General features: G+C 44.7%; 1 protein-coding gene and 1 long non-coding RNA gene across 2 annotated transcripts in view; one reads left to right on the forward strand and one right to left on the reverse strand.

The window, feature by feature from the left end:
• synj2 (synaptojanin 2) overlaps positions 1-26,234 on the forward strand; it is a 142,007-nt gene that overhangs the window by 949 nt on the left and 114,824 nt on the right. The window contains exons 2-3 of the mRNA XM_033025080.1: positions 7,188-7,271; positions 24,598-24,865. Of these exons, the coding sequence (XP_032880971.1) occupies positions 7,188-7,271; positions 24,598-24,865 (352 nt within the window). The remainder of the gene's footprint in view (positions 1-7,187; positions 7,272-24,597; positions 24,866-26,234) is intronic.
• Positions 50-23,524, reverse strand: LOC116975826. The gene is made up of 3 exons (XR_004412790.1): positions 23,514-23,524; positions 6,915-6,920; positions 50-146 (listed from the first exon to the last, which is right to left on the reverse strand). It is a non-coding gene; the product is annotated as an uncharacterized LOC116975826 (long non-coding RNA).

Here is a 26,234-nt window from a genome sequence, read left to right on the forward strand (position 1 = left end):
CGTTTGGCCCATATCCCTCCAAACCTGTCCTATCCATGTACCTGCTTAACTGTTTCTAACTTCAAGTAACCCTTGCTTTCCCTCTCTCTCCATCCCTCCCCCTTCCCAGTTCTCTGACCAGCCTGTCTCCCCCGATTAAATTTTTTCTCAACGGCAGTGAGTTGGCGAGTGTGATCTTTCATCCTCTACTGTTTCTGGGAGTCCAGTCAGTCTGGATGGAAGGGAAATTTGCTTGCAGTCTAATGCAGGCTGAACGCTCGCTTGGTGATGTGATAATATGTTTCAGTTTAGTTTATTGTCATGTGTACTGAGGTACAGTGAAAAGCTTTTGTTGCGTGCTATCAGTCAGCAGAAAGGTCTGAAGAAGGGTCTCGACCGGAAATGCCACCTATTCCTTCTCTCCAGCAATGCTGTCTGACCTGTTGAGTTACTCCAGATTTTTTGTCTATCAGCAGAAAGACAATATTTCACTCAAACAAAAATACCGGCATTAATAGTTGTAATTAGCTCTTCGAACAGAATAGGATATGCCAGAAAATTAAGCAAAGTACATTTGTCAGTTTGTTGGGTGAATGGTCACCTCATGTCTATGTGGTGGCGATAGGTCATAAGTGATAGGAGCAGAATTGGGCCATTCAGCCCATTAAGTCTACGCCATTTCAATTATGGTTGATCTATCTCTCCATCCTAGCCCCATTCTCCTGCTTTCTTCCCTGACACCCGTGCTAATCAAGAATCTATCTATCTCTGCCTTAAATATATCCACTGACGACCTCCACAGACTTCTGTGGCAAGGAATTTCCCCAGATTCACCACCCTCTGACTGAAGAAATATCTCCGCATCTCGTTCCCAACGGAAGGTCCTTTAATTCTGAGGCTGTGCACTCTGGTCCTAGACTCTCCCAATTGTGGAAACATCCTCTCCACATCCACTCTATCCATAGAAACATAGAAAATAGGTGCAGGAGTAGGCCATTCGGCCCTTCGAGCCTGCACTGCCATTCAATATGACCATGGCTGATCATCCAACTCAGTATCCTGTACCTGCCTTCTCTCCATACCCCCTGATCCCTTTAGCCACAAGGGCCACATCTAACTCCCTCTTAAATATAGCCAATGAACTGGCCTCAACTACCTTCTGTGGCAGAGAATTCCAGAGATTCACCACTCTCTGTGTGAAAAATGTTTTCCTCATCTCGGTCCTAAAAGATTTCCCCCTTATCCTTAAACTGTGACCCCTTGTTCTGGACTTCCCCAACATCGGGAACAATCTTCCTGCATCTAGCCTGTCCAACCCCTTAAGAATTTTGTAAGTTTCTATAAGATCCCCCCTCAATCTTCTAAATTCTAGCGAGTACAAACCGAGTCTAGCCAGTCTTTCTTCATATGAAAGTCCTGACATCCCAGGAATCAGTCTGGTGAACCTTCTCTGTACTCCCTCTATGGCAAGAATGTCTTTCGTCAGATTAGGAGACCAAAACTGTACGCAATACTCCAGGTGTGGTCTAACCAAGACCCTGTACAGCTGCAGTAGAACCTCCCTGCTCCTATACTCAAATCCTTTTGCTATGAATGCTAACATACCATTCGCCTTCTTCACTGCCTGCTGCACCTGCATGCCTACTTTTAATGACTGGTGTACCATGACACCCAGGTCTCGTTGCATCTCCCCTTTTCCTAATCGGCCACCATTCAGATAATAGTCTACTTTCCTGTTTTTGCCACCAAAGTGAATAATCTCACATTTATCCACATTATACTGCATCTGCCATGCATTTGCCCACTCACCCAGCCTATCCAAGTCTCCTTGCAGCCTCTTAGCATCCTCCTCACAGCTAACACTGCCCCCCCCAGCTTCGTGTCATCCGCAAACTTGGAGATGTTGCATTCAATTCCCTCGTCCAAATCATTAATATATATCGTAAATAGCTGGGGTCCCAGCACTGAGCCTTGCGGTACCCCACTAGTCACTGCCTGCCATTGTTTTGGGGACAGAGCCTTCTCCAGGGCAGCTCCCAGGCTCTGGAACTCCCTCCCCCAACTGATCCGCAATTCCGTGTCCCTCACCATCTTCCAGTCCCGCCTCAAGACCCATCTCTTCACCTCTGCCTATCCTTAGCCCCACGTCCCCCTCCCTTTTCATCTGTGCATGAATTGCCTCATATTGTGTTTTGAATTGAATTCTGTCTTTAATTTGTGTACTAGTCATGTCTCTACTATTTATTTCATTCCCCTTACATGTTTTTCCTCTACCTGCTAAATTTTTGTAAGGTGTCCTTGAGACTCTTGAAAGGCGCCCATAAATAAAATTTATTATTATTATTATTATTGTGAAAAGGACCCGTTTACTCCTACTCTTTGCTTCTTGTCTGCCAGCCAGTTCTCTATCCACATCAATACTGAACCCCCAATACCGTGTGCTTTAAGTTTGTATACCAAGCCTTTCTGTTTCAGTTTTGATAGGTTTCAGTTGTCCATGGCAGGAGGAAGAGAGATTAAGAGCTCGGGCCAGAGGAGCATTTACTGAAATTGGGAGCTAAATAGGAATACAATAAACTGAGGATTATTGTTTGACAATTTTGGAGATATTTGGCTTGCCAGTGCATTGGTATGGGAAGGATGCAGTGAAATTTCACATCACTTCACACCAACCCAAGGGCAGAATGGACTTTGCTCTTGGGTTTAGATGCCGTTTAACTTCACTGGAAACTAATGTAGCCAAACAGCATCTAAACACTGGCAAGATCATCTCGGACCCCTCTCACCCTGGCCACAAACTCTTTGAATCACTTCCCTCTGGAAGGCAACTCCGGACTGTCAAAGCTGCCACAGCCAGACATAAAAACAGCTTTTTTCCACGAACAGTAGCTCTACTCAATAACCAAAAATCTGTAGCCTCCTTTTGCTGTTTTGTTTAAATTTCATTCACATGTTTAAACTACAATGATTTATTCTTAATGTTTTGATGTTTTATGTTTTATTCTTAATTGTTTACTGTATGTCGTGTTGATACTTGCGAGCGGAGCACCAATGCAAATTCCTTGTATGTGTACATACTTGGACAATAAACTTATTCATTATTCAAGATATTGGTGGAAAGAATAAATACATTTGTCATAGATACAGCACAGAAACAGGCCCAACTTGTCTATGGCAACCAACATGCACCATCTATATTAGTCCAACCTACCTGCGTTTGGCCCATACCCTTTTAAACCTACCCTGTCCATGTACCTGTCCAAATGTCTTGTAAATGTTGTAATACCTCAACTACCTCCATCTACCCACCACTCTCTGTGTGAAAATTAAATCATGCCCCTCTCACCTTAAACCTATGTCCCGTAGGAAATAGGCAACGTTTCGGTCGAAACCCTTCTTCAGTCTGAAGAAAGGTTTCAACCCGAAACGTTGCCTATTCTTTTGCTCCATAGATGCTGCCTCACCCGCTGAGTTTCTCCAGCATTTTTGTCTACCTTCGATTTTCCAGCATCTGCGGTTCCTTCTTAAACATTAAACCTATGCCCACTGGTTCTTGATTCTGCAACACTGGTTAAAAGACTCTTAACTTTCACACTATTTATTCCCCTCGCGATTTTACGCACCTCGATAAGATCACCCTCATCCTCCTGTGCTCCAGGGAACATAGTCCTGGCCTGACCAACCTCTCCCTACAGCTAAACCCTTCAGGTCCTGGCAACATCCTCGTAAATCTTCTTTACACTCTATCCAGCTTAACATTGTCCTACGGACAGCAGGGTGACCAAAACTGACACAAAGCTCCAAATAATGATGTCAAGAATACTTTATACAGTTAGAGGAAGTGAACAGTAAATTACACAACAGCAAATAATTAACAAAGCAATGTTAGCTTTTGTAACAAAAAGCTTAGAGTAGAGGGACATCTTGCAGATACTGTATGGTTTTAGTATCCATATCCATTTTTCTCTAAGGGGCACAAAGATAGATACAAAACTCTGGAGTAACTCAGCAGGTCAGACAGCATCTCTGGATAAAAGGAATAGGTGACGTTTCGGGTTGAGACCCTTCAGACTGAGAGTTGGGAAAGGGAAACAAGAGATATAGACAGGGGTGAGGGGGCTCGCAAAGCGGGTCATTAAAGAGACAAAGGGCGTGTGAGGTATCTTGGACATAGGTCGGGAGAGATTGGACCACGGGGGATAGAATGGAGCCGAGGTATGTGGAAATCATTTCAGTAGGACAGGAGCAGGCAGAAACAATGGGTCTGTAAGGGCAGTTGTGTTTTGGAGTTTGGGGAGAAGGTAAAACCGGGCCCTGCGGGGCTAGGGAACGATAAGGTTGGAGACTGTGGAGGGTAGACAGCCAGAAGTGATGAAATCAGAAATGATCGGTGAGGTTAGGGCCTAGTACTCATCTGTGGGGTCATGGTCCAAGGATAAGGATAACTGAAAGAGTGGCATTCTGCATCAAATTCCATGAGGGAAATCAAGCTGACAAAAGTGTACTGTGAATATAAAGCTTGCGAGAAAGCAGGCTGTGTGAGGCCATGACAAAGAACACTCATAGGTTGGACAATGGCGATGGATAAAGTCTGGGCAAGTGTGAAATAATGATGAAATACAGAATTATGCAGGTTATAGACATCATTTAATTAATTAATTCATTCATTAATCACTAATCCCTAAAATTCTTTGCATTACATGAAGAGCTTTTAACATTCTGATTTTTCACCAAAGCACAAGTACAGATGACAAAGGGCAAAGGACACTTATTGTCACATACACAAATTGGTGCAGTGAAATTTGAGTTGCCATTGTAGCACACGTACAAAATAAACACAACATTATAGAATTTAACATTAAACATAAAAAAACATCCCCCCCCACAGCGGGATCAACGTTTCCCACTGTGAGGGAAGGCAGCAAAGTTCAGTCCACTTCCTCCATGTTCACCCGTGGTTGGGATAAAATCATATCAAGTGCAATTGGTATAAATGTATTTCTGCCTGATTTACAGAATGGTGTTGGGTTTCTTGTGGTAATACTTGCAAGAAATTACACATATATATATATCTCGATATTAGATAATACGTTGTGGACATGATTTGGATTAACTACCAATTGTGTAGGTTGCCATGCAATGGGATGCAGTTTGGTTAGATGAGAATTGAATTAATATTTTATGTCTTCCAAGAGACATTACAGAGAACTATTGTTTTTTTTTTAAATTTATAATCTTGGTTCTGAAAAATGCAGGAAATGAGAGTCAATTTGTGCAAACCAAGATCGCATATCGGCAGAGTGATTGATGGTGACTAGATTAATTTAGCTGAGATTTGGTGAGCTAAATGTTTGTGTGCTGGTGTTTGATAATCAGCCATGTATGCAGTGATAGATACAAAATGCTGGAGTAACTCAGCAAGACAGAAGGAATCCTTCTCTCCAGAGATGCTGCCCGTCCCGCTGAGTTACTCCAGCGTTTTATAATGTCTTTATTTATATAGCACATTTTTAGTCAACTTGCATTGACCCCAAAGTGCTTCACACAATTACTTCCATACAGACAGGCAAAGGTGGGTGAAGTGTCTTGCCCAAGGACACACACAGGCAAAGGTGGGTGAAGTGTCTTGCCCAAGGACACAACGACAGTATGCACTCCAAGCGGGATTCGAACCAGCTACCTTCTGGTTGCCAGCCGAACACTTAGCCCACTGTGCCATCTGTCGTCCTTTGTGTCTATCTTCGGCGTAAACCAGCATCTGTGGTTCTTTCCTACACATGTATGCAGTGATGCAGATTATGCATTTTGTGGCAGGTGCAGATTAACATTGGACATGATCTCTGTGTTAGTAATGCAGAATTTTAATGCAGAAGTATAAAACTGATTTAGTGAAGCGTTTTTATTGTAACAATGCAAATTCATGCTGTCTAGGATGTGGCAATGAAGAACCCCCTCCCCCCCAACCCCCACCCAACTCAACCAGGCTGGTTGAGGTTCACCTTGTGACGACAATTTCATCGATTAAATTTCAGAGATCAGTTCAAGGTTAATGGAAGATCTTATTGCTGAACTTCACATAGGGACCTGAGCTGTGGATTAGATGTTGCTTTTCTAAATCTTAGGTATGGTATTGAATGAAAGTCAGGAAATTGTGGACGCAGCCCAGGCCTACACAAACCAACCTCCCTTCCATTGACGACATTTGGCCTCCATTTTGCCTCCCTTAGGCCAGCAGCACAATCAAGGGCTAGTAGCACCCTGGTAACTCCCTCTTCTCCACTCTCCCATCAGGCAAAAGGTATAGAAGCACGCCTCCGGATTCTGGGACAGTTTCTTCCCAGCTGTTATCAGGCAACTGAATCATCTTACCACAACCAGAGAGCAATGCTGAACTATTATCTACCTCATTGGTGACCCTCAGACTATCCTTGTTCGGACTGGCTTTACCTTGCACTAAACGTTATTCCCGTATCATGTATCTATACTCTGTAAAAGGCTCAGTTGTAATGATGTATTGCGTTTCCTCCCACTGGATAGCACGCAACAAAAGCTTTTCACTGTATCTTGGTACACATGACAATAAACTAAACTGAACTGAAACAAGAATCACAAAGTGGCCTCAAGGCTGAATGTAAATTTGATTGTAACCATGGCAAATACACTGTGCCAGAAATCAATGATGTCATACGCCCTGTGACTGGCAGAGAGAATAACGCCGTCTTCAGAGAGACTGAAGAATAAGAAATTTCAACAATTTAAAAGTTCAAAGGATAAGTTATGAAGTAAAAAAAAGCAGATAGACACAAAATGCTGGAGTACTTGAGCTCAGTCTGAAGAAGGGTTCTGACTCGAAACGTCACCCATTCCTTCTCACCAGAGATGCTGCCTGTCCCGCTGAGTTTCTCTAGCGTTTTGTGTCTATCTTCAGTGTAAACCATCATCTGTAGATCCTACCGAAATAAAAAAAAAACAGATCATCTCTATTCGTCTTTTAGTTATAAATTGGGTTTGATGATACTAATAGAGCTCTTCCATTACTTATCACTATTATTATTTAAAGTGCATTAAGATGCCACATGTCATGTCCATTAAGATGCCACATGATCACTGTATGGCATGTTGTCACCTATGGGCGGAGCACCAGGGCAAATTTCTTGTATGTGAATACTTGGCCAATAAATTTATTCATTCATTCAAATTTGTTTCAGCATCTGAAGAGGACATTGTAAAAGAGCGTTATGAAAAAATAATGGATGCCTATGGCTGTTTGGGTGTCCTTCGAATTAAGAATGGTATGTGAATAGAAATTCTTTTTTTTTGTTTTTTTGAAATTTCATTTATTAGAAGTAAGTACAATACGGTGGTACCATTTTTCAGGTGCCAAATATATGTTGACATGATACATTCTATGTACAACTTCATTTTTTATTTTTTTTTAAAGAAATGAGAGAAAGAAAGATAATAGTAGAAAAACGTATAGTGTGTGGAGAAAGAGAAAGAGAAAGTGAGGAAGAAAAGTAAGAAAGAAAAAAGAGCAAGAGAGAGATTAGCAAATAGGAGATAGAAGATGAGTTTTTATATTGTTGACCATCTTTCACCCAGACCTGAAACAGTTGGTTTTTACGATTCTGTTGCACCATCCTGAGTAGAAATTCGTGTGATTTCTGAATGTAATACGATTAAGCAAAATAGAGATCACATCAGTCACAGGTTTTAAATAACACATTTCTATGCGGCTGCATTCTATAATTCTGGTTTTCTTACAACGAATATTGTAGACAGTCTATATACATTTTCAATGCTTCTGTTTTAATTGCCTTCAAGACATTTTTAAAATACTACCGTATTACATACGCTAACGTATGCTTTCAAGCATATAGTCAGGGTGGAAGTGAGGAAGCAGACCCTTCAGCTCAACTCGTCCATGTCGACCATGTAACCATATAACAATTACAGCACGGAAACAGGCCATCTCGGCCCTTCTAGTCCGTGTCGAACACTTACTCTCACCTAGTCCCATCTACCTGCACTCAGACCATAACCCTCCATTCCTTTCCCGTCCATATACCTATCCAATTTATTTTTAAATGATAAAATTGAACCTGCCTCCACCACTTCCACTGGAAGCTCATTCCACACAGCTACCACTCTCTGAGTAAAGAAGTTCCCCCTCATGTTACCCCTAAACCTTTGTCCCTTATTTCTCAAAAAAGACAGAGACATTCATCTTATCCATGCCCCTCATGATCTGGTACATAAAATCACCCCTCAGCCTTCTTCGCTCCAAAGAAGAAAGTTTCAGTCTATGCAGTCTCCCCCATAACTCAAGCCTGTAAGCCCAGGTAACATCCTAGTGAATCTCTGCTAAACCCTTTCCATCTTGTTGACATCCTTACTGTAACTCAGTGACCAAAACTGCACACAGTACTCCTCGGGCTGCTTGTTCCATGCACCCACCACCCTTTGTGTGAAACATAGAAACATAGAAAATAGGTGCAGGAGTAGGCCATTCGGCCCTTCGAGCCAGCACCGCCATTCATTGTGATCATGGCTGATCGTCCCCAATCAATAACCCGTGCCTGCCTTCTCCCCATATCCCTTGATTCCACCAGTCCCTAGAGCTCTATCTAACTCGCTTCCCCTTCCCAGTTCTCCCACCAGTCTTACCGTCTCCGACTACATTCTATCTCTGTACCGCCCCCTCCCCTGACATCAGTCTGAAGAAGGGTCTCTCCAGAGATGCTGCCTGTCCCGCTGAGTTACTCCAGCATTTTGTCTACCTCCCTCTGAACAACCTCCTCTTTCAAACCCACTCTCCTCCAGGCACCCGTTTCTCCAAACCCAACACTCACTACTCCGGGCTCCCTCTCCCCCACGCCAGACATCCTCCTCTCTCCTCCCCGTGCCCCAGATTGGCCCTTTCTTTCCCCCCAGCTCCCCAGCAACTTTCTTCCCTGGAATCCCGATTCCCCCGAACATCCTTCTCATCCTATCTCCTCCAAACGCCCGACCCTTCTCCACAACACCCTCTCCCTGATCTAACTCTCACCCTCCGCCTGCCCCAACATCACACCCTCTTAACCCTTCCCCCTCCTCACTCCCCCCCAACCTCCCTTTGCCACCTCCCCACCACCTAACCCGGACAGCCTCTCACACTTGCCCCCCCCCCCCCACCCACCTCCCCAACCACCTTCTTATCCCATCTTCCCCCCCCTCCCCCCCCCCCCCCCCTCCCCCTCAGATTACGTGTAGTGGTCCCCCTCCTCTCCGGGGACGCTCCCCCACTGCCCCACCCCCACAGTGAAAAGGTTACCCCTCAGATTCCTATTAAATCTCATGGTAGTGGCACTAACCACATGTACAGCTGGATCATGATGGGCCAGCTTTTGTAATCGATACCCTTCCCAATGAAGGCAAGCGTGCCAAATGCTTTCTTCAACACACTGTTCAACTGACTCTTCTCTTTTAGGGATCTACGCACTTGTACTTTCCAGATTTCTTTGTCCCGCAACAACGATAGATTCTTGATTAGTGCCGGTGTCAGGGGTTATGGGGTGAAGGCAGGAGAATGGGGTTAGGAGGGACAGCGAGAGATCAGCCACGATTGAATGGCGGAGTAGACTTGATAGACCGAATGGCCTAATTCTCCTATCACTTATTATGACCTTATGAGGCCAGCCTGTTGTTCTCTGGCTTGTCTTTGTTATCCTGTTTAAATAATGGTACAACATTAACCATCATCCAGTCCTCTGGAACGTCACCTGTGGCTAAGGTAGATGGAAGTATCTGTGCAAGGGCCTGTTCAATTTCATCCCGCGTTTCCCACAAGTGCCTGGATATCTACTCAAAAGCTGTATTCTGCAAGATCTTAGCCATAAGACTGGGAGGAAGGATTATATTGACGATTTTCTTCAGCTAGCTGTGAAACACAATGTTTGTGATTTCACCGTTCCAATATTGGGCCGATGAATTTACATTGCATTTTCTTGCGTTCCTTCCAACGTGCACCGGGTCAGTTTTCTGCTACAATCTTCATTTGCCCCATGTCTATCAGTTTAGCAGTCTCTCGATGAACTCGTCATCTCCTGTGCTAGTGGTGGGAATGGGAAGCGAAGACAGGCGCATGTGTGGCTGAGGAGTTGGTGCAGGGGAGAGGCATTCACATTTGCGGACCATTGGAATCTCTTTGACGACCGAGGTGAGCTGTGCAAGAGGTTTGGGTTGCATCTGAACTGGAGGGGCACCAATATCCTGGTTGGAAAGTTTGCCAGTGCTATTCAGGAGGATTTGAACCAGATTGGTAGTTGGCCAGGATTCAGTGCAGGTCAGTAGATTGGATAGACAGGAAGACGGCATGGAGCGAGGAAAGTCTGTAGGTTTAAATTGCATTTATATCAAAGCTAGAGAGGCAGGTAAACTCAGCATGGATGCATGTGCACTACTGGGAAGTTATAACCATTAATCTTATATGTTTCAATAAGATACCCTCTCATCCTTCTAAATTCCTCCTCATCTTCTTCCTAAACATAGAAACATAGAAAATAGGTGCAGGAGGAGGCCATTCGGCCCTTCGAGCCAGCACCGTCATTCATTGTGATCATGTCTGATCGTCCCCAATCAATAACCCATGCCTGCCTTCTCCCCATATCCCTTGACTCCACTAGTCCCTAGAGCTCTATCTAACTCTCTCTTAAATCCATCCAGTGATTTGGTCTCCACTGCCCTCTGTGGCAGGGAATTCCACAAATTCACAACCCTCTGGGTGAAAACGTTTTTTTCTCACCCCAGTCTTAAATGACCTCCCCTTTATTCTAAGAATGTGGCCCCTGGTTCTGGACTCGCCCAACATTGGGAAAAATTTTCCTGCATCTAGCTTGTCCAGTCCTTTTATAATTTTATATGATTCTATAAGATCCCCCCCTCCCCCTCATCCTTCTAAACTCCAGTGAATACAAGATTAGTCTTTTCTATCTTTCCTCATGTGATAGTCCCGCCATCCCAGGGATCAATCTCGTGAACCTACGCTGCACTATATGGGTGGAGCTGAGAAAGAAAGTGAGGTACTTTTTGTTTAGTTTCGAGGTACAGCATGAATATGTACTTGTTCAGTTCTCCCACTGAAGGTTTTGATTTTCGCTTCCCCGCTCTCCACCCATGTGGGCTGCTAAGCCACGAGACAACAGTGATAGCTGCCATTTCATTATGCACTCTCTTGTGAAATGGAGCCCTGTGAATTTACACCGAATGGCATTGGTTGGTTGAAAGAGGGCAGAACCTAAAAGCAGCACACAATCTATCCCGCACTGCCTTTCGGTGGGATGTGTCGGTCAGTTTGCAAAAGTTGCACCAGAAATACTTCAGCTGTCAATCGTGAATTTGAAGAGTATTGAACAAGTCACTTACTGTGACTATAGTGTGAGGTGTAACGTTTTGGGACATCAAACCAGGGCAGGACTTCCTCAGTGAATGGCAGGGCTGTGGTGAGTGTTGTAGAACGCAGTATAGAGAAGTACAGAAATTGGCATCACAGGTAGATCGGGTAGATAGAAGGCTTTTGGCATGTCGACCTTTATCAGCCAGGGAATTGGGTATTGAAGTTGTGTCATTATGTAAAGGTTGTACCAATATGTTGGTAAGGCCACACTTGGGGTATTTTGCTCAGTTCTGACAACCCTGCCATATGAAAGATGCCACTGAGTTGGAAAGAGTTTAGTGAAGATGTACAAGGATGTTGCCATACCTCGAGGGCCTGAATTATAGGGAGAGGTTGGGCAGACTAGGATTTTATTCCTTGGAGTGTGGGAGGTTGAGGAGTAATCTTATAAAGGTGTATAAATCCATGTGAATATATACAGTGTATACTGTAAATGCAATACACATAACACTTTAACATCAAGGAGCTCGCAGTCATGGGAGAGACCGAGTCGGGAAGCTCCAAAACCGCATGATCAATCAATCAATCAATCAATTTTTATTACATGTCATTTGAACCTCAATGAGGCTCAAACGAAACTCCATTTCCACAGCCATACAAGCAAAGACTATTTCCTACAGACATACACAAAATTCAATTTACAAAAACGTCCACATTTAGGAAGGACATCCTTGTGATTGAGGCAGTGCAGCGTAGGTTCACGAGATTGATCCCTGGGATGGCGGGACTGCCATATGAGGAAAGATTGAAAAGACTAGGCTTGTATTCACTGGAGTTTAGAAGGATGAGGGGGTATCTTATAGAAACATATAAAATTATAAAAGGACTGGACAAGCTAGATGCAGGAAAAATGTTCCCAATGTTGGGCGAGTCCAGAACCAGGGGCCACAGTCTTAGAATAAAGGGGGGGCCATTTAAGACTGAGGTGAGAAAACACTTTTTCACCCAGAAAGTTATGAATTTGTGGAATTCCCTGCCACAGAGGGCAGTGGAGGCCAAATCACTGGATGGATTTAAGAGAGAGTTAGATAGAGCTCTAATGGGGCTTTTTCACGGGGCGAGTTGACGCAAGATGTCACCAGAGTGAAGTGGTCGTGGTCCAGCACGAGTCTCGCACGATATAACGGGGGGTAGATAAAGAGTTCCCACGGTACTCGGCATTTCTGTTATTTGTGCGAGTGACTTGTCCGTCTCCCGAGCTTTCGCGTTAAATCTTGAATGAACATCGTGAACTACACGTGACACAAATGATGTAACTTTTTTTTTCACACACTATAAATATCCTCCCTTGGTTGAATTGGCTCATTTGGAGACATGTTTTACTGTGTATGTGGGAGACACAGATGGACTGAGCACAGTACCTCGGTCTTACTGTGTGTGGGAGAGGGGGAGAAAGAGACGTACACTCACAGAGGCAGAGTCTCTCAGCCTGTGTAAGAGGGAGGGAGAGAGAGAGAGAGGCACACACAAGGTGGATGTGAAATCTCACCTGCCTGTTTCAGTGACAGACACCCGCAGCCAGTAAATGAAGACACCCCCATCTGTCTCCCCCTCCTCTCCCTCGACTCCCCCACCTTTCCCTCCCAACTCCAGTCCCGTCCCGACCCCCTGGGAAACTGAATAGAGCAACAATATAGATATAGAAACTGAAACAATATAGAAACTGAATAGAGCAACATGGCAAAAACATCTCTGACACGCTTTACCCCCTTTCTTTGAGATTTTCTGGGAGCCATCTCTGCAAGTGTTCCTGTTAAAAAGATTATCCAACAATGACAATTAGGTGGGACGTCCTCGAAGGACACATGTTCCCTTGTCGATATTGAGACCACCTGTTTTACTCACCTTCTGTCCCCTCTGTCCAGCTTCCGGGTTTACCGTTCGCAGGAATTCCCACGCGCTATATCTCTAAAATCTGAAGTTAGGTAATGTCTAAAGGAACTGGAGACGCTGGTTAATGCTGGTTAATACGCACAGAAGGACACAAAATGTTGGTGTAACTCAGCAGGTGAGTCAGATCTGGGAAGAAAAACATAAAAAGCTGGAGTAAGTCAGCGGGTCAGGCAGCATCTCTGGAGAAAAAGAATAGGTGGCGATTCGAATCGGAACCCTTCTTCAGACAGCCTAATCGGAATTGAGTCTGAAGATGTGTCTCGTCCCGAAACATCAGCTATTTTTCTCCAGAGATGCTGCTTGACTCGCTGAGTTACTCCAGGTTTTTGTGTCTGTCTTCGGTTTAAACCAGCATGTGCAGTTCACTCCTTACACGGGTCTCTGTACAACATTGATTGGTAGCGTTCCGGACCCTGCTTCGGAAAGGCATCGATCGCTAGTCGGCGAGGACTCCGACCTGTATCTCTCAAAGAAGTACATGTGAAAAATTTCTCACGGACCATAAAAATGCGTAACCTTTCAGTAAAGTCCCTTTTAAAGTCCCATTTAAAGATTATAGTTATTTTCTTGAATCTCATTAACATAACTCATGAATAAGTTGATGTCCATATGCGGATGCAAATCTTAATTTTTATTTATTTTTAAAATTCAATCCCACAGAAGACAATTTTTACTCACCTTCTGTCCCCTCTGTCCAGCTTCCGGATTCACCGCTCGCAGGAGTTCCCACGGTAACCGCAAGAGTTATTACGGATATCGCACTGGCCACTACGTCCATATAATGTTGCAATACTCAACCACAAGTGTACAAGTCACTCTTGGAGAAATTCAAACTTTCTTGAATTTTCTTCCGAGTGACCAAGATACACGATTACCTGCCGTTAGCGCTACGGTGGTCCACGGTGGTCCACGAATGCCGTACTGTTGTCGCACGAGGTTCCCACGATGTTAAACTCTGGTTAACTCTTGCGTCAAGTCGCCCCGTGAAAAGGCCGCTTAAGGGCTAGTGGAATCAAGGGATATGGGGAGAAGGCAGGCACGGGTTATTGAATGGGGATGATCAGACATGATCACAATGAATGGCGGTGCTGGCTCGAAGGGCTGAATGGCCTCCTCATGCACCTATTTTCTATGTTTCTATGACATACCGAATCGCCTCAAATTTCTGAGGAAGTAGGGGCATTGATGTGGTTTCTTTATCTTTGCATCAAGATTCAGATTCAGATTCAACTTTAATTGTCATTGTCAGTGTACAGTACAGAGACGACAAAATGCTGCTGGTCCCAGGAGAGATCGTGTGCCCAGGAACTTCAAGCTGTTGACTCTCTTCACCATTGTCCTGTTGATAAATGGATTGGTTTGAATGGATTGTTCAGTTTGAGAAATAGATTTGGTAGATGCACAGTCTTTTGCCCAGAGTAGGTAAATCGAGGACAAGAGGACATAGGTTTAAAGTGAAGGGGAAAAGATTTAATAAGAATCTGAGCTGTAACCTTTTTACACAAAGGGTGGTGGTGGTGGTATCCTTTTTCCTGATGACACTGTTCTCTGAGTTCCAACACTCAGCATTTTGTCATCCTTTGATAAAGCAATCTTGCTCTTTGGTCCTCAATCTTATTTTTGAGGGGCTGTTCATTGACTAACAGAATGTTGTGGGGGGGGGGGGGTCGCCCCGATGATGATGTTTCTAGAGTCAAGACCTCCCTGGCATTTCTGTTTACTGTGCTCGCTGCTAGTGTCGGCAGTGTGCTCTCTAATCACCCTGTTGCCTCTGCTTCCTCACTAGATCACAATAGTGCTACTGCATCGACTGGCAGCCTGTTTGTTACAGCTCTGATTTGTGACGGTTCTTTTAACTTAACTAGTTCAAAACGACTATAGTTGATCTTGGGTAGACACAAAATGTTGGAGTAACTCAGCGGGTGAGGCTGCATCTCTGGAGAGAAGGAATGGGCGACGTTTCATTCTGAAGAATGGTCTCGACCTGAAACGTCACTCTTTCCTTCAGTCTGAAGAAGGGTCTCGACCCGAAACATCGCCCATTCCTTCTCTCCAGAAATTCTGCCTCACCCGCTGAGTTACTCCAGCATTTTGTGTCAACCTTCGATTTTAAACCAGCATCTGCAGTTCTTTCTTACACGTAATTGATCTTGACTTGTTCTGCTGATTGCAAAATGTTGCTCCAGTCCAGCTCTATTTCCATCCTTTGATGGGTCTAATTACACTGAACAAGAGCAGATTGTTGGTATTGTATAACATTACTACTGCATGATTCAAAATGGAGCAAAATAGGGGCGTAACGGTGGCGCAGCGGTAGAGTTGCTGCCATACAGCACTTACAGCACCAGAGACCCGGGCTCCATCCCGACCACGGGTGCTGTCTGTACGGAGTTTGTACGTTCTCCCCCTGACCCCGTGCGTTTTTTCTTGAGATCGTCGGTTTCCTCCCACGCTCCAAAGACGTACAGGTGTGTAGGTTAATTGGCTTAGGTTTGTAGACTTGATAAAAGTGTAAATTGTCCCCTGTGTGTGGAGGATAGTGTTAATTTGCAGGGATCGCTGGTTAGTGCGGACTCGGTGGGCCGAGTAGACAGAATGAGTTCATAAATGCATTGCCCAGAGAAAGCTGTCAGCAGAACCCGCCCAGGACTAACCCAAGTTATTTGAACATACTTATCTTTGGTCTTTCTATAAATAACTCTGTTAACTACCTGGAACTCCCATTGCACAGCCCGTTTGACTTGAAAACCAGCTTTTCAGCCCTTGAAGCTTTGAAGGTGTTGAGGTGAATAATTGCCAGACAAATTTACGGGTGGAGGGCTGATCAGTTTCATGGTTCTGTGTTTCAAACGGATTTGAAATGTGAATGGAAGAAAATGTGCTAACTCTATCTCCCGGTTGCTAAACACTTTAACTCCCCCTCCCATTCCCACTCTGAACTTTCTGTCCTGGGCCTCCTCCACTGTCAGAGTGAGGCCCAGTGCAAGTTGGAGGAACAGCACCTCATATTTCACTTGGGCAGCTTACACCCCAGCAGTATGAATATTGACTTCTCTAACTTCAAGTAACCCTTGCTTGTCCTGCTGAGTTACTCCCACATTTAGTGTCTATCTTTGGTGCTAACTCCATTCTTGGGCTAACCATCAAAACTAAGTTTGTGTTTTGAAGAAGGGTCTCGACCCGAAACGTCGCCAATTTCCTTCGCTCCATAGATGCTGCCTTGGCCGCTGAGTTTCTCCAGCATTTTTTGTCTACCTTTGTGTTTTGAATCATCATTTTACAGTCGAAGAAATAACTAAACTCATCACCAAGTCCAAGAACAAATATCAAAACAATAACCTCTATGAACCATTTCAATCCGGTTTTCGCCACAATCACAGCACTGAAACAGCCTTGGTAAAAATTACAAATGATCTCCTTCTCGCAGCTGACACCGGCCACTTATCCATCCTGATCCTCCTCGACCTTACAGCAGCCTTTGACACCATCTCCCACCCAATCCTTCTGGAACGTCTATCTGCCACCGGCATCAACAACAATGCACTACTTTGGTTCAGGTCCTATCTACACGACAGAAAACAGTTCATCCAGGGAAATAAAGTCACATCCACAACTGCCACAGTCACCCATGGTGTTCCTCAGGGATCGGTGCTGGGGCCACTGCTTTTTATCATCTATATTCAACCTCACCCATACCCACCTCCTCCCATGTCAAAAGTCTCGGCGTCATTCTGGACAGTACACTTTCCTTTGGCCCCCACATCAGCAATATCACACGCTCTGCATACTTTCATCTCCGCAACATCTCCAGACTCCGCCCCATCCTCTCCAAAGACAATACAAAAGTCCTCATCCACGCTCTGGTCACATCCCGCATCGATTACTGCAACGCCCTCCTCACTTGCACCTCCAATAAACTTCTTCATCGCCTCCAATGCATTCAGAACTCTGCAGCCCGGATCATCACCCGCACCAGACCATCGGACCACATCACACCCATCCTCACTCAGCTCCACTGGCTCCCTGTGCACCACCGGATTAACTACAAGATTTTACAGCTGACCTTCAAAGCCCTACACCACCTTGCTCCCCAATACCTCTCTGACCTGCTGCTACCATACACTCCTTCCCGGTCACTTCGTTCCTCCTCAGCTGCAATTTTAACTGTCCCCACATTTAGACTCAGCACCGTGGGTGCCAGAGCCTTCAGCTGCTCTGCCCCACGTCTCTGGAACACTCTCCCACCTCCCATCCGTCACCTGGACACTATCGATCAATTCAAATCACAACTCAAAACACACCTGTTTAGATTAGCATACCCGACATAACTTCCACCATGTTCACCCTGATTTTAATGACTTAAAATGTTTTGTGTATTTTTTGTTTTTTTTGTTTTTTGTTTTTAATCAACTTGACTTTAATATTGATAAATGTATTGTGATTTTATGTCCTGTAAGGTGTCCTTGGGTGTCCAGAAAGGCGCCAGCAAATAAAATGCATTATTATTATTATTATTATTATTATTAAGGTGATTTAATGCTTGCTTGGGATTTTGTATTCCACTGGGTACAGATGTTCACTGATACTATCTTGATTTCTAAAATTGCAGCTCAGTTATGCAGCAAATCCATCACTTGGTTACTCTCTCCTGCATATTAAGCTCAAACTCAGAGTTCAAACACCATGCATTTGCCAGAAAATACCGTTCCGCTGAATGACCATCAGACATAGGAACAGAATTAAGTCTACTCCGCCATTTAATCATGGCTGATCTACTTTTCCACTCTTGCCTTCATTCTCCTGCCTTCTCCTCTGTAACCTTTGATACTCTTCCTAATCGAGAACCTATCAATCTCTGCCTTAACAATACTCGGTGTCTTGGGCTCCACCTCTGTGTGTGGCCATGAATTCCATGGATTCACCACTGGTATGACTAGGACTTGACAGCATTTGTGGATACCTGGCTAAGGGAGGGACAGGACTGGCAGCTTAATGCTCCAGGATACAATAAAGATGGAGGAACAATAAAGAGGGGGAGTTGCTGTATTGATTAAAGGGAAGGTCATAGCAGTAGTCTAAGTTGGCATTACTGATGGTACATCCAGTGGGGTTATATGGGGTGGGGGGAGGGGTGGCAGAAAAATAAAAACGGGATCATCCCCTTGTTGGGAGTGCACTAAGGGGAACCATTGTGGGGGGATGTTTTTTATGTTTAAATCCCTTTATTATTGTTATGTCTGTATCCTTTTTTTTAATGTGCTGCATTGGCAATAAGCATTTCACTACACCTATGGTGTATGTGACTATGAAATAACCTTTGCGATTGCAACCTTCACGTGGTCCACCTTGTTTTGACGAATGCAATCGACCAGGCGTGCACAATCAAATAAGATCAATTAGAACTAGTTGTCCTACAACTTTAGGCTGTGCCCGCCATTCGCAAGAAGAAGAAAAAGGGCTTGGGGTAAATTTGTCAAATATGTTCAGGAAAGTTTCCTTAGACAACACGTGGAAGCCCGACAAGAGAGAAGGCAAAGCTTGATCTACTCTTTAGGCAATTTGGAGGGGCAAGTGACTGAGGAGTAAGTGGGTGAGCCTTTTAGGACCAGTGACCACATGGTTACCATAAACAAAGATTTGTAAATCAGGTTGGTAAGCAACGGTTAAGTTAATAGCATTGATCTGTCCTTTTAACACGGATGTAAGATTGCATAGTTGTAATGTAATTATGGGCACTCCCTGACTTGCATAATAAGGCCTTGCGTAAACTTGCACTTACATGAGCAATTCCTTCAGCCCACTGATGCTCCTGTCGTGATTGTGCAGAAGCTTTTTTTCCCCTGTGGCCATCCAACTGTACTCCTCCCCCTTCTGTCGTAGGGTAGACTGACGCCCCTCCCCCCACCCCCGCCCCCTCCCCAATCTTTGCAAATCCCAAATCCTTTCCACTCGTCTCTTTCATTTCATGTTTCACGTATCTTGTGTTTTATGACTGTTGGCAAATCAATCCCCCCCCCCCCCCCCGGGATAAATAAAGTTCTATCGCATCGTGTTATAAGTGCTTTAATTGCTTTAGTTGAGAGATACAGTGCGGAAACATGCCTTAGACTGGCTTCAAAACAACAGATTGAGGCATTTGATATAGGGCAATGGAAACCACACAAGGATTATTTTCTTGGCTTTTTCCCTGTTCACTTTCAAAACTGCAATTATCATTCGCTCCTCACTAATTAAATGTACCAAAGACATTGTTTTTGCACTGTCCCCAAATTCTATTTCTTCTCTCAAGGCATTGAATATGAATACTGATTAGGAAGACAACTTCAAAGACGTACAGGTTTGTAGGTTAATTGGCTTGATAAAATTGTAAACTGTCTCTAGTCTGTGTAGGATAGTGTTAATGTGTGGGGGTGGTCGGTATGGCTCAGTGGGAAGATAGAAACATAGAAAATAGGTGCAGGAGTAGGCCATTTGGCCCTTCGAGCCTGCACCACTATACAATATGATCATGGCTGTTCATCCAAAATCAGTACCCCGTTCCTGCCTTCTCCCCATATCCCGTGATTCTGTTAGCCCCAAGAGCTATATCTAGCTCTCTCTTGAATGCATCCAGTGAATTGGCCTCCACTGCCTTCTGTGACAGGAAATTTCACAGATTCACAACTTGCCGGGTGAAAATGTAAGGTGTGCAAATGACAGATCAAAGCAGACCACGATCAAGGAAATGTAGAATGGTTCATTGTAGGCGGAGGGGAAGGTGACAACGAAGCACATTCTCTTTGCACCCTTCCAGATCTCTGGTTTCCCCCTCCCCTGACTCTGAAGAAGGGTCTCGACCCGAAACATCACCCATTCCTTCTCTCCAGAGATGCTGCCTGTCCCGCTGAGTTACTCCAGCATTTTGTGTCCATCTTCGGTGTCAACCAGCATCTGCAGTTCCTTCCTCTTTGTTGTGATCTGTTCTGTAGGACTTCCTTGGCTTCATCTTGCCACTCCAGTAAAGATGTCTCATTCTATCTTCATCTCTCGCTCATTGGAGACATATCCTAGAGAAATATGGTCAATATGGAAATTATTCACCTATGTGTTAGATTCATCCAGCTTTCTCTCCCTCGATCTGTGTGTCAGAGATCTTGTTCAACCATTGGAAGACCTGCAGTCTGTTTCCATATCGGTTAAGGTTTGTTATTGTCATGGAAACCGAGGCACAGTGAAAAGCTTTGATTTGCATGCTATCCAATCAGTTAAGTATACTACGCAAACCGCAAGAAAGAGCAAAGGGAAAGATACAGAGTGCAAAATATAGTTCTCAGCATTGTAACGCAACAGTTCCACAGGCAAAGTCCAATGCCTGCATTGGGTTGGTGGTCAATTGAACATTACCCAACCTCTCAGAAGAACTGTTTCGAAGCCTGATAACAGGGCAAATAGCTGTTCCAGTGTCTGGTGGTGCGTGCTGTCGTACAGGTTAACCACTCATCTTTAGTTTAGAGATACAGCATGGAAAGAGGCCATTCGGTCCTGCGAGTCCACGCCGACCAGCGATCCCCGCACATTTTACACTATCCTGCATACACTGGGGACAATTTACACTTACACCAAGCCAATTAACCTACAAACCTGTACGTTTTTGGAGTGTGGGAGGAAACCGAAGATGTCGGAGAAAACCCACACAGGTCACGGGGAGAACGTACAGACAGCACCCGCAAGTCGGGATCGAACCCGGGTCTCCGGCACTGCAAGCGCTGTCAGGCAGCAACTCTACCGCTGCACCACCGTGGCCGTCCTCTCTATTTGAGAAATTGATTCTGCATTACATCTTTGCCGTATTAATAGCCAAACCATCTCTTTGTGATTCACTTCCTGTTGCACGATCAAATGCAGAGGACAACTCATAACGTATACCAAATGAGTATAATATGAAGATTAGAAATCCCTTCTCACACCACAAATTCATTTGTCGTTTTTACCATTTTTATTTGGACACAATTTATTAAATATCAACAAAAAAAACCTACAGGAAGAAAAGTGTCCCAACTACTGCCAGTGCAATTGTGTGGTTGGCTTCTGCTCAGAGGTACGTTGGATACAGAAGCTTAAAAACGCACACCACCAGAATCAGGAACAGCTTCTTCTTCCCCTTTGTTACCAGACTTCTGAATGGTCCTTGGGTGCTGTCTGATTCACCTCTACCCCATTGCGGACATTCAACGTTGTTCTTGGAACTGATGCTGTTCTCAATGCTGAGAACTATATTCTGCACTCTTGATTGTCATAGAGTCATACTGCATGGAAACAGGCCCTTTGGCCCATCTTGCCCACGCCGACCAAGATGCCCTATCTACACTAGTCCCACCTGCCTGCCTATGGCCCATATCCTTCTAAACCTTTCCTATCCATGTACCGCAGTCTAAATGTCTTTTAAATGTTGTGATAGCACCTGCCTCAACCACCTCCTCTAACAGCTCATTCGATATACCCGCCGTCCTTTGTGTGAAAAAGATTCCTTTCAGGTTCTTATTGATCTTTTCACCTTCTCATGTCCTTTGGTTCTTGACCTCCCCACTCTGGGTAAAAAGCTCTGTACATTTACCTGATCTATTCCCCCCCCTTGATCTTAGATACATAGACAATAAGTGCAGGAGTAGGTCATTTGCCCCTTTGAGCCAGCACCGCCATTCAATGTGATCATGGCTGATCATCCACAATCAGTACCCCGTTCCTGCCTTCTCCTCATCCCCCTTTATTCTGCTAGCCCTTAGAGCTCCATCTAACTCTCTTTTGAAAGCATCCAGTGAATCGGCCTCAACTGCCTTCTGAGGCAGAAAATCCCACAGATTCACAAATTTCTGTGTGAATTGTTTTTTCCTCATCTCAGTTATAAATGGCCTACTCCTTATTCTTAAACTGTGACCCCTGGTTCTGGACTCCCACAACATCGGGAACATGTTTTCTGCATCTAGCGTGTCCAATCCCTTAATAAATTTATATATTTCCAAAAGATACTCTCTCATCCTTCTTCATTCCAGCAAATACAAGCTCAGTTGCTAATTTCTTTCATCATATGACAGTCCCGCCATCCCGGGAATTAACCTGGTGAACCTTATATACCTCTATAAGATTATCCCTCATCTTCTTACGCTCCAAGGAATAAAGTCCAATCCTGCTCAACCTCTCCCTGTAGCTTTGGCCCTCGAGTCCTGGCAGCATCTTTGTGAATCTTCTCTGTACCCTTTCTAGCTTAACAACATCTTTCCCATAATAGGATGACAAAAACTGAATGCAATACGCCAAATGTAGCCTTACCAATGTCTTGTACAACTGAAACATAACATTTCAACTTCTATACAGTACTCTGACTAATGAAGGCCAATTTGCCGAGAGTTTTCTTGACCACCCTATTTACCTGTGATGCCACCTTCAAGGGACTGCCACCCTAGGTCCCTCTGCTCTACAACACTCCCCAGAGCTATGCCATTCATTGGGAAGGCCCTGCCCTGGTTTGACGTCACAAATTGCAACTCCTCGCACTGATCTGTGTTAAACCATTAACCATTCCTCAGCCCACCTGCCCGGCTAATCAAGATCCTCTGTCATTTTTGACAACCATCGTCTATAATGCCACCCACTGCAGTGTCATCTCCAGGGCACTTTCATGGAACTCAAACCTTTTGTGTGAAATTCTTTAACACCCACACAGATTGTGGCCCTTCTCCAGGCTTGTTCAGTGAAGCAATTCAAAAGGGATTCAATTCCAAATTTCGCCCAAGCGATGATAATACTGGGCTACAGAGCTGGTCTATTTGGCAGTTCACGGGGAGAAGAGCAAGGAATGGTGACAGGAAAAAATGGCACATGATTGTCAAACTGATTTCCCTCGTGGACTTTAAGGTGTATATTGGACTTCACAAAGGAGTAAAAACAGCGGAGGGAAAAAATAACAACTGAAACACTATTTATTATTTTATTGCGTTCTCAGGCCTGTTAAGCGGCTGCAAATAAGAATGTTACTGTTCCATTCTTGCTACACAAGACAATTAAACATTCATAAACACTCTTTTGATGAAGCAGTTAATGGAGAAAATAATTTCTTTAATATTTGGACAGTTATACAGGACATCTCAAGACAAGTGAATTGAGATATGTTTAGAGATAAAGCATGGAAACAGGACCTTTTGGCCCACCGAGTGGCTGCTGGGCCGTCAACATCCCTTCCCCGGTGTCCCGTCTCTGTCCGGAGGTGTCCGGGGTGGCCCTGGGCCGGCGGGGCGGCCCCGGACTTGCAGCCGCTGGCTCCAGCTCGGCTCTGCCTGTCCTGCCTGCCCTCCACCTCCACCCCCCTCCCCTCAGTCCGACACCGAGATCCTGCTGAAGATGGGCAGCTGCCGACCCTGCTCGAAGACGGGCGACTCGGAGCCGCTGCTGCTGGAGTCGCCCGCTGCAGCCCTCCACACCCCCCCCCGGTCTCCCACTGATAAATCAGACCCAAACTATACTCACTGAATCTACAGCTGCGCTTTGTTCGATTTTTATTTATAGCGTTCGACCTTCGATTCCTAGCGTTTTTAGGAATACTGAACTCACTTATTGAATATAATTAACAAAACGTTAGAAGGAGATGAGACTATTTACTCAGCAACTTATAATCTTAACTGCACCGCCTGCAGTTTGCATAAATAGATTTAAAAGTAGTTTGAAGATACGGATGCAAATTAAAAAAAAAACGTAAGCATTTTTTAATCAGGAGCATAGACGCTCGGGGGGGGGGGGGGGATGGCACTTAGAAGGGGCAGCACAGGGGCGCAGGGGTAGAGTTGCAACCTTACAGTGCCAGAGTCCCGGGTTCAATTCTGACTGCGGGTGCTGTCTGTTTGGGATTTGTACGTTCTCACTGTGACCGTGTGGGTTTTCTCCGAGTTCTCTAGTTTCCTCCCACACTCCAAAATTGCGCAGGTTGTAGTGTAATTGGCTTGGTAAAAATGTAAATTGTCCATATTGTATGTAGGATTGTGCTTGTATGCGGGGGTTGCTGGTCGGCATGAACTCGATGGGCCGAAGGGCCTGCTTCTGCACTGTATCCTGAAACAAAAGTACGTGAAACAGCTAGTAAAGTTTCAATGTTCATCTCTAAAACTTAAAAACCCATTTTGGTGTGTCATTGTTGCCTTACATTTTGAATGTTTCTCTTGGCCCTTGTTAAGGGACCTGATGTTTGCAGATTGCTATGATTCTTTTTTCATTCCTTCCAGCTGAACGACGAGAGTTCTAAAACTGTACTTTTTCATTTCTAGGCAACTCAAGACTCTGCTTTCTGGTCATGGTAACGGCATGTACATCAGTTGGGAGAATCCGTGACACCGACATTTGTAAGATTACCGCCACGGATTTTGTTCCTCTTCAAGACGAGACAGCGGAGGAAGAGCAAATAGTTTCTTTGAGGAAATTGCTAAACTCTGGCATGTTTTATTTTTCATCCACTACTGGTTCGACCTTTGATCTGGATCTGTGTGCACAGAAGCAATTTGAAAAAGATCAAGAAGCAGGAAATCGCTTTTTCTGGTTAGCTGCTTAACTGTTTGATTTGATTGAAATGTACAGGCACCCGAGGAGCTGAGGACACAGGTTTAAGTTGAAGGGGAATAGATTTAATAGGAATTTGACGGGTAACTTTTTTCGCACAAAGGGTGGTGGGTGTATGGAACAAGCTGCCAGAGTCGGGGACTATCCCAACGTTTAAGAAACAGTTGGACGGGTACATGGATGGGACAGGTTTGGAGGGATATGGGTCAAACGCGGGTAGGTGGGACTGGTGTAGCTGGGACATTGTTGGCCGGTGTGGGCAAGTTGGGCCGAAGGGCCTGTTTCCACACTATCACAGATGCTGCATAGAATGTGACATAATTAGGAAAGTTAAGGCAAGGAGAAATGTTTGCATTGCACACTCTGTCATCCACAGAATGCATAGGGCCCAGGGGGTGAAAGATCTCGTCCCTCGAGTGTGCTCAATAGCTATTTTTCCTTGGAGATTAAACACAGATTTCTATATTAAATACACATACAGATTTCTATATAAAATACTATAAGAGATATCTTTCACATTGAGCAACGTTCGGCCCCATATCTGAGGAAGGATGTGCTGGCGCTGGAGAGGGTCCAGAGGAAGTTTATGAGAATGATCCCAGGAATGAGGGGGTCAACATATGATGAGCGTTTGACGGCACTGGGCCTGTACTCGCTGGAGTTTAGAACTATGAGGGGGGGACCTCATTGAAACGTACCGAATAGTGAAAGGCTTGGATAGAGTGGATGTGGAGAAGATGTTTCCACTACTGTGAGAGTCTAGAACCAGAGGTCATTGCCTCAGAATTAAAGGATGTTCTTTTAGGAAGGAGGTGAGGAGGAATTTATTTCGTCAGAGGGTGGTGAATCTGTGGAATTCTTTGCCACAGAAGGCTGGAGAGGCCGTCAATGGATATTTATTTAAGTCAGAGATAGATAGATTCTTGATTAGTGCAGGTGCCAGGGGTTAAGGGGAAAAGGCAGGAGAATGGGGTTGAGAGGGAGAGATAGATCAGCCATGATTGAATGGCGGAGTAGACTGGATGGGTCAAATGGCCTAATTCTGCTCCTGTCACTTATGAAGGAGGAGGCTAGAGGTGGAGCAAGGTCCTGGAGGAGAAGGGGAGGTTGAGACAAAGTTCTAAGGGTCGAGGTTGCAGTGGGAGAGACGTTGCAAGAGGCTGCTGCAGTGGGTGCAAGGTTGTAGGAGGCATGGAAAAGAAGAACATGTTTCATTCATTTGTTTCATTTGTTTAAAAGGAGGCGCAGTCGTCTTTCTTACAGTTTGGCTGTCTTCCCAACCAATTGTTCAAGCGCTTTTGATTGCAACATGCGCCTTAATTTAGTTCAACAAAGAAACTGACAAGTT

The sequence above is a fragment of the Amblyraja radiata genome, chromosome 8 (assembly GCF_010909765.2).
Source record: "Amblyraja radiata isolate CabotCenter1 chromosome 8, sAmbRad1.1.pri, whole genome shotgun sequence".
NCBI classification, from domain to species: domain Eukaryota; kingdom Metazoa; phylum Chordata; class Chondrichthyes; order Rajiformes; family Rajidae; genus Amblyraja; species Amblyraja radiata.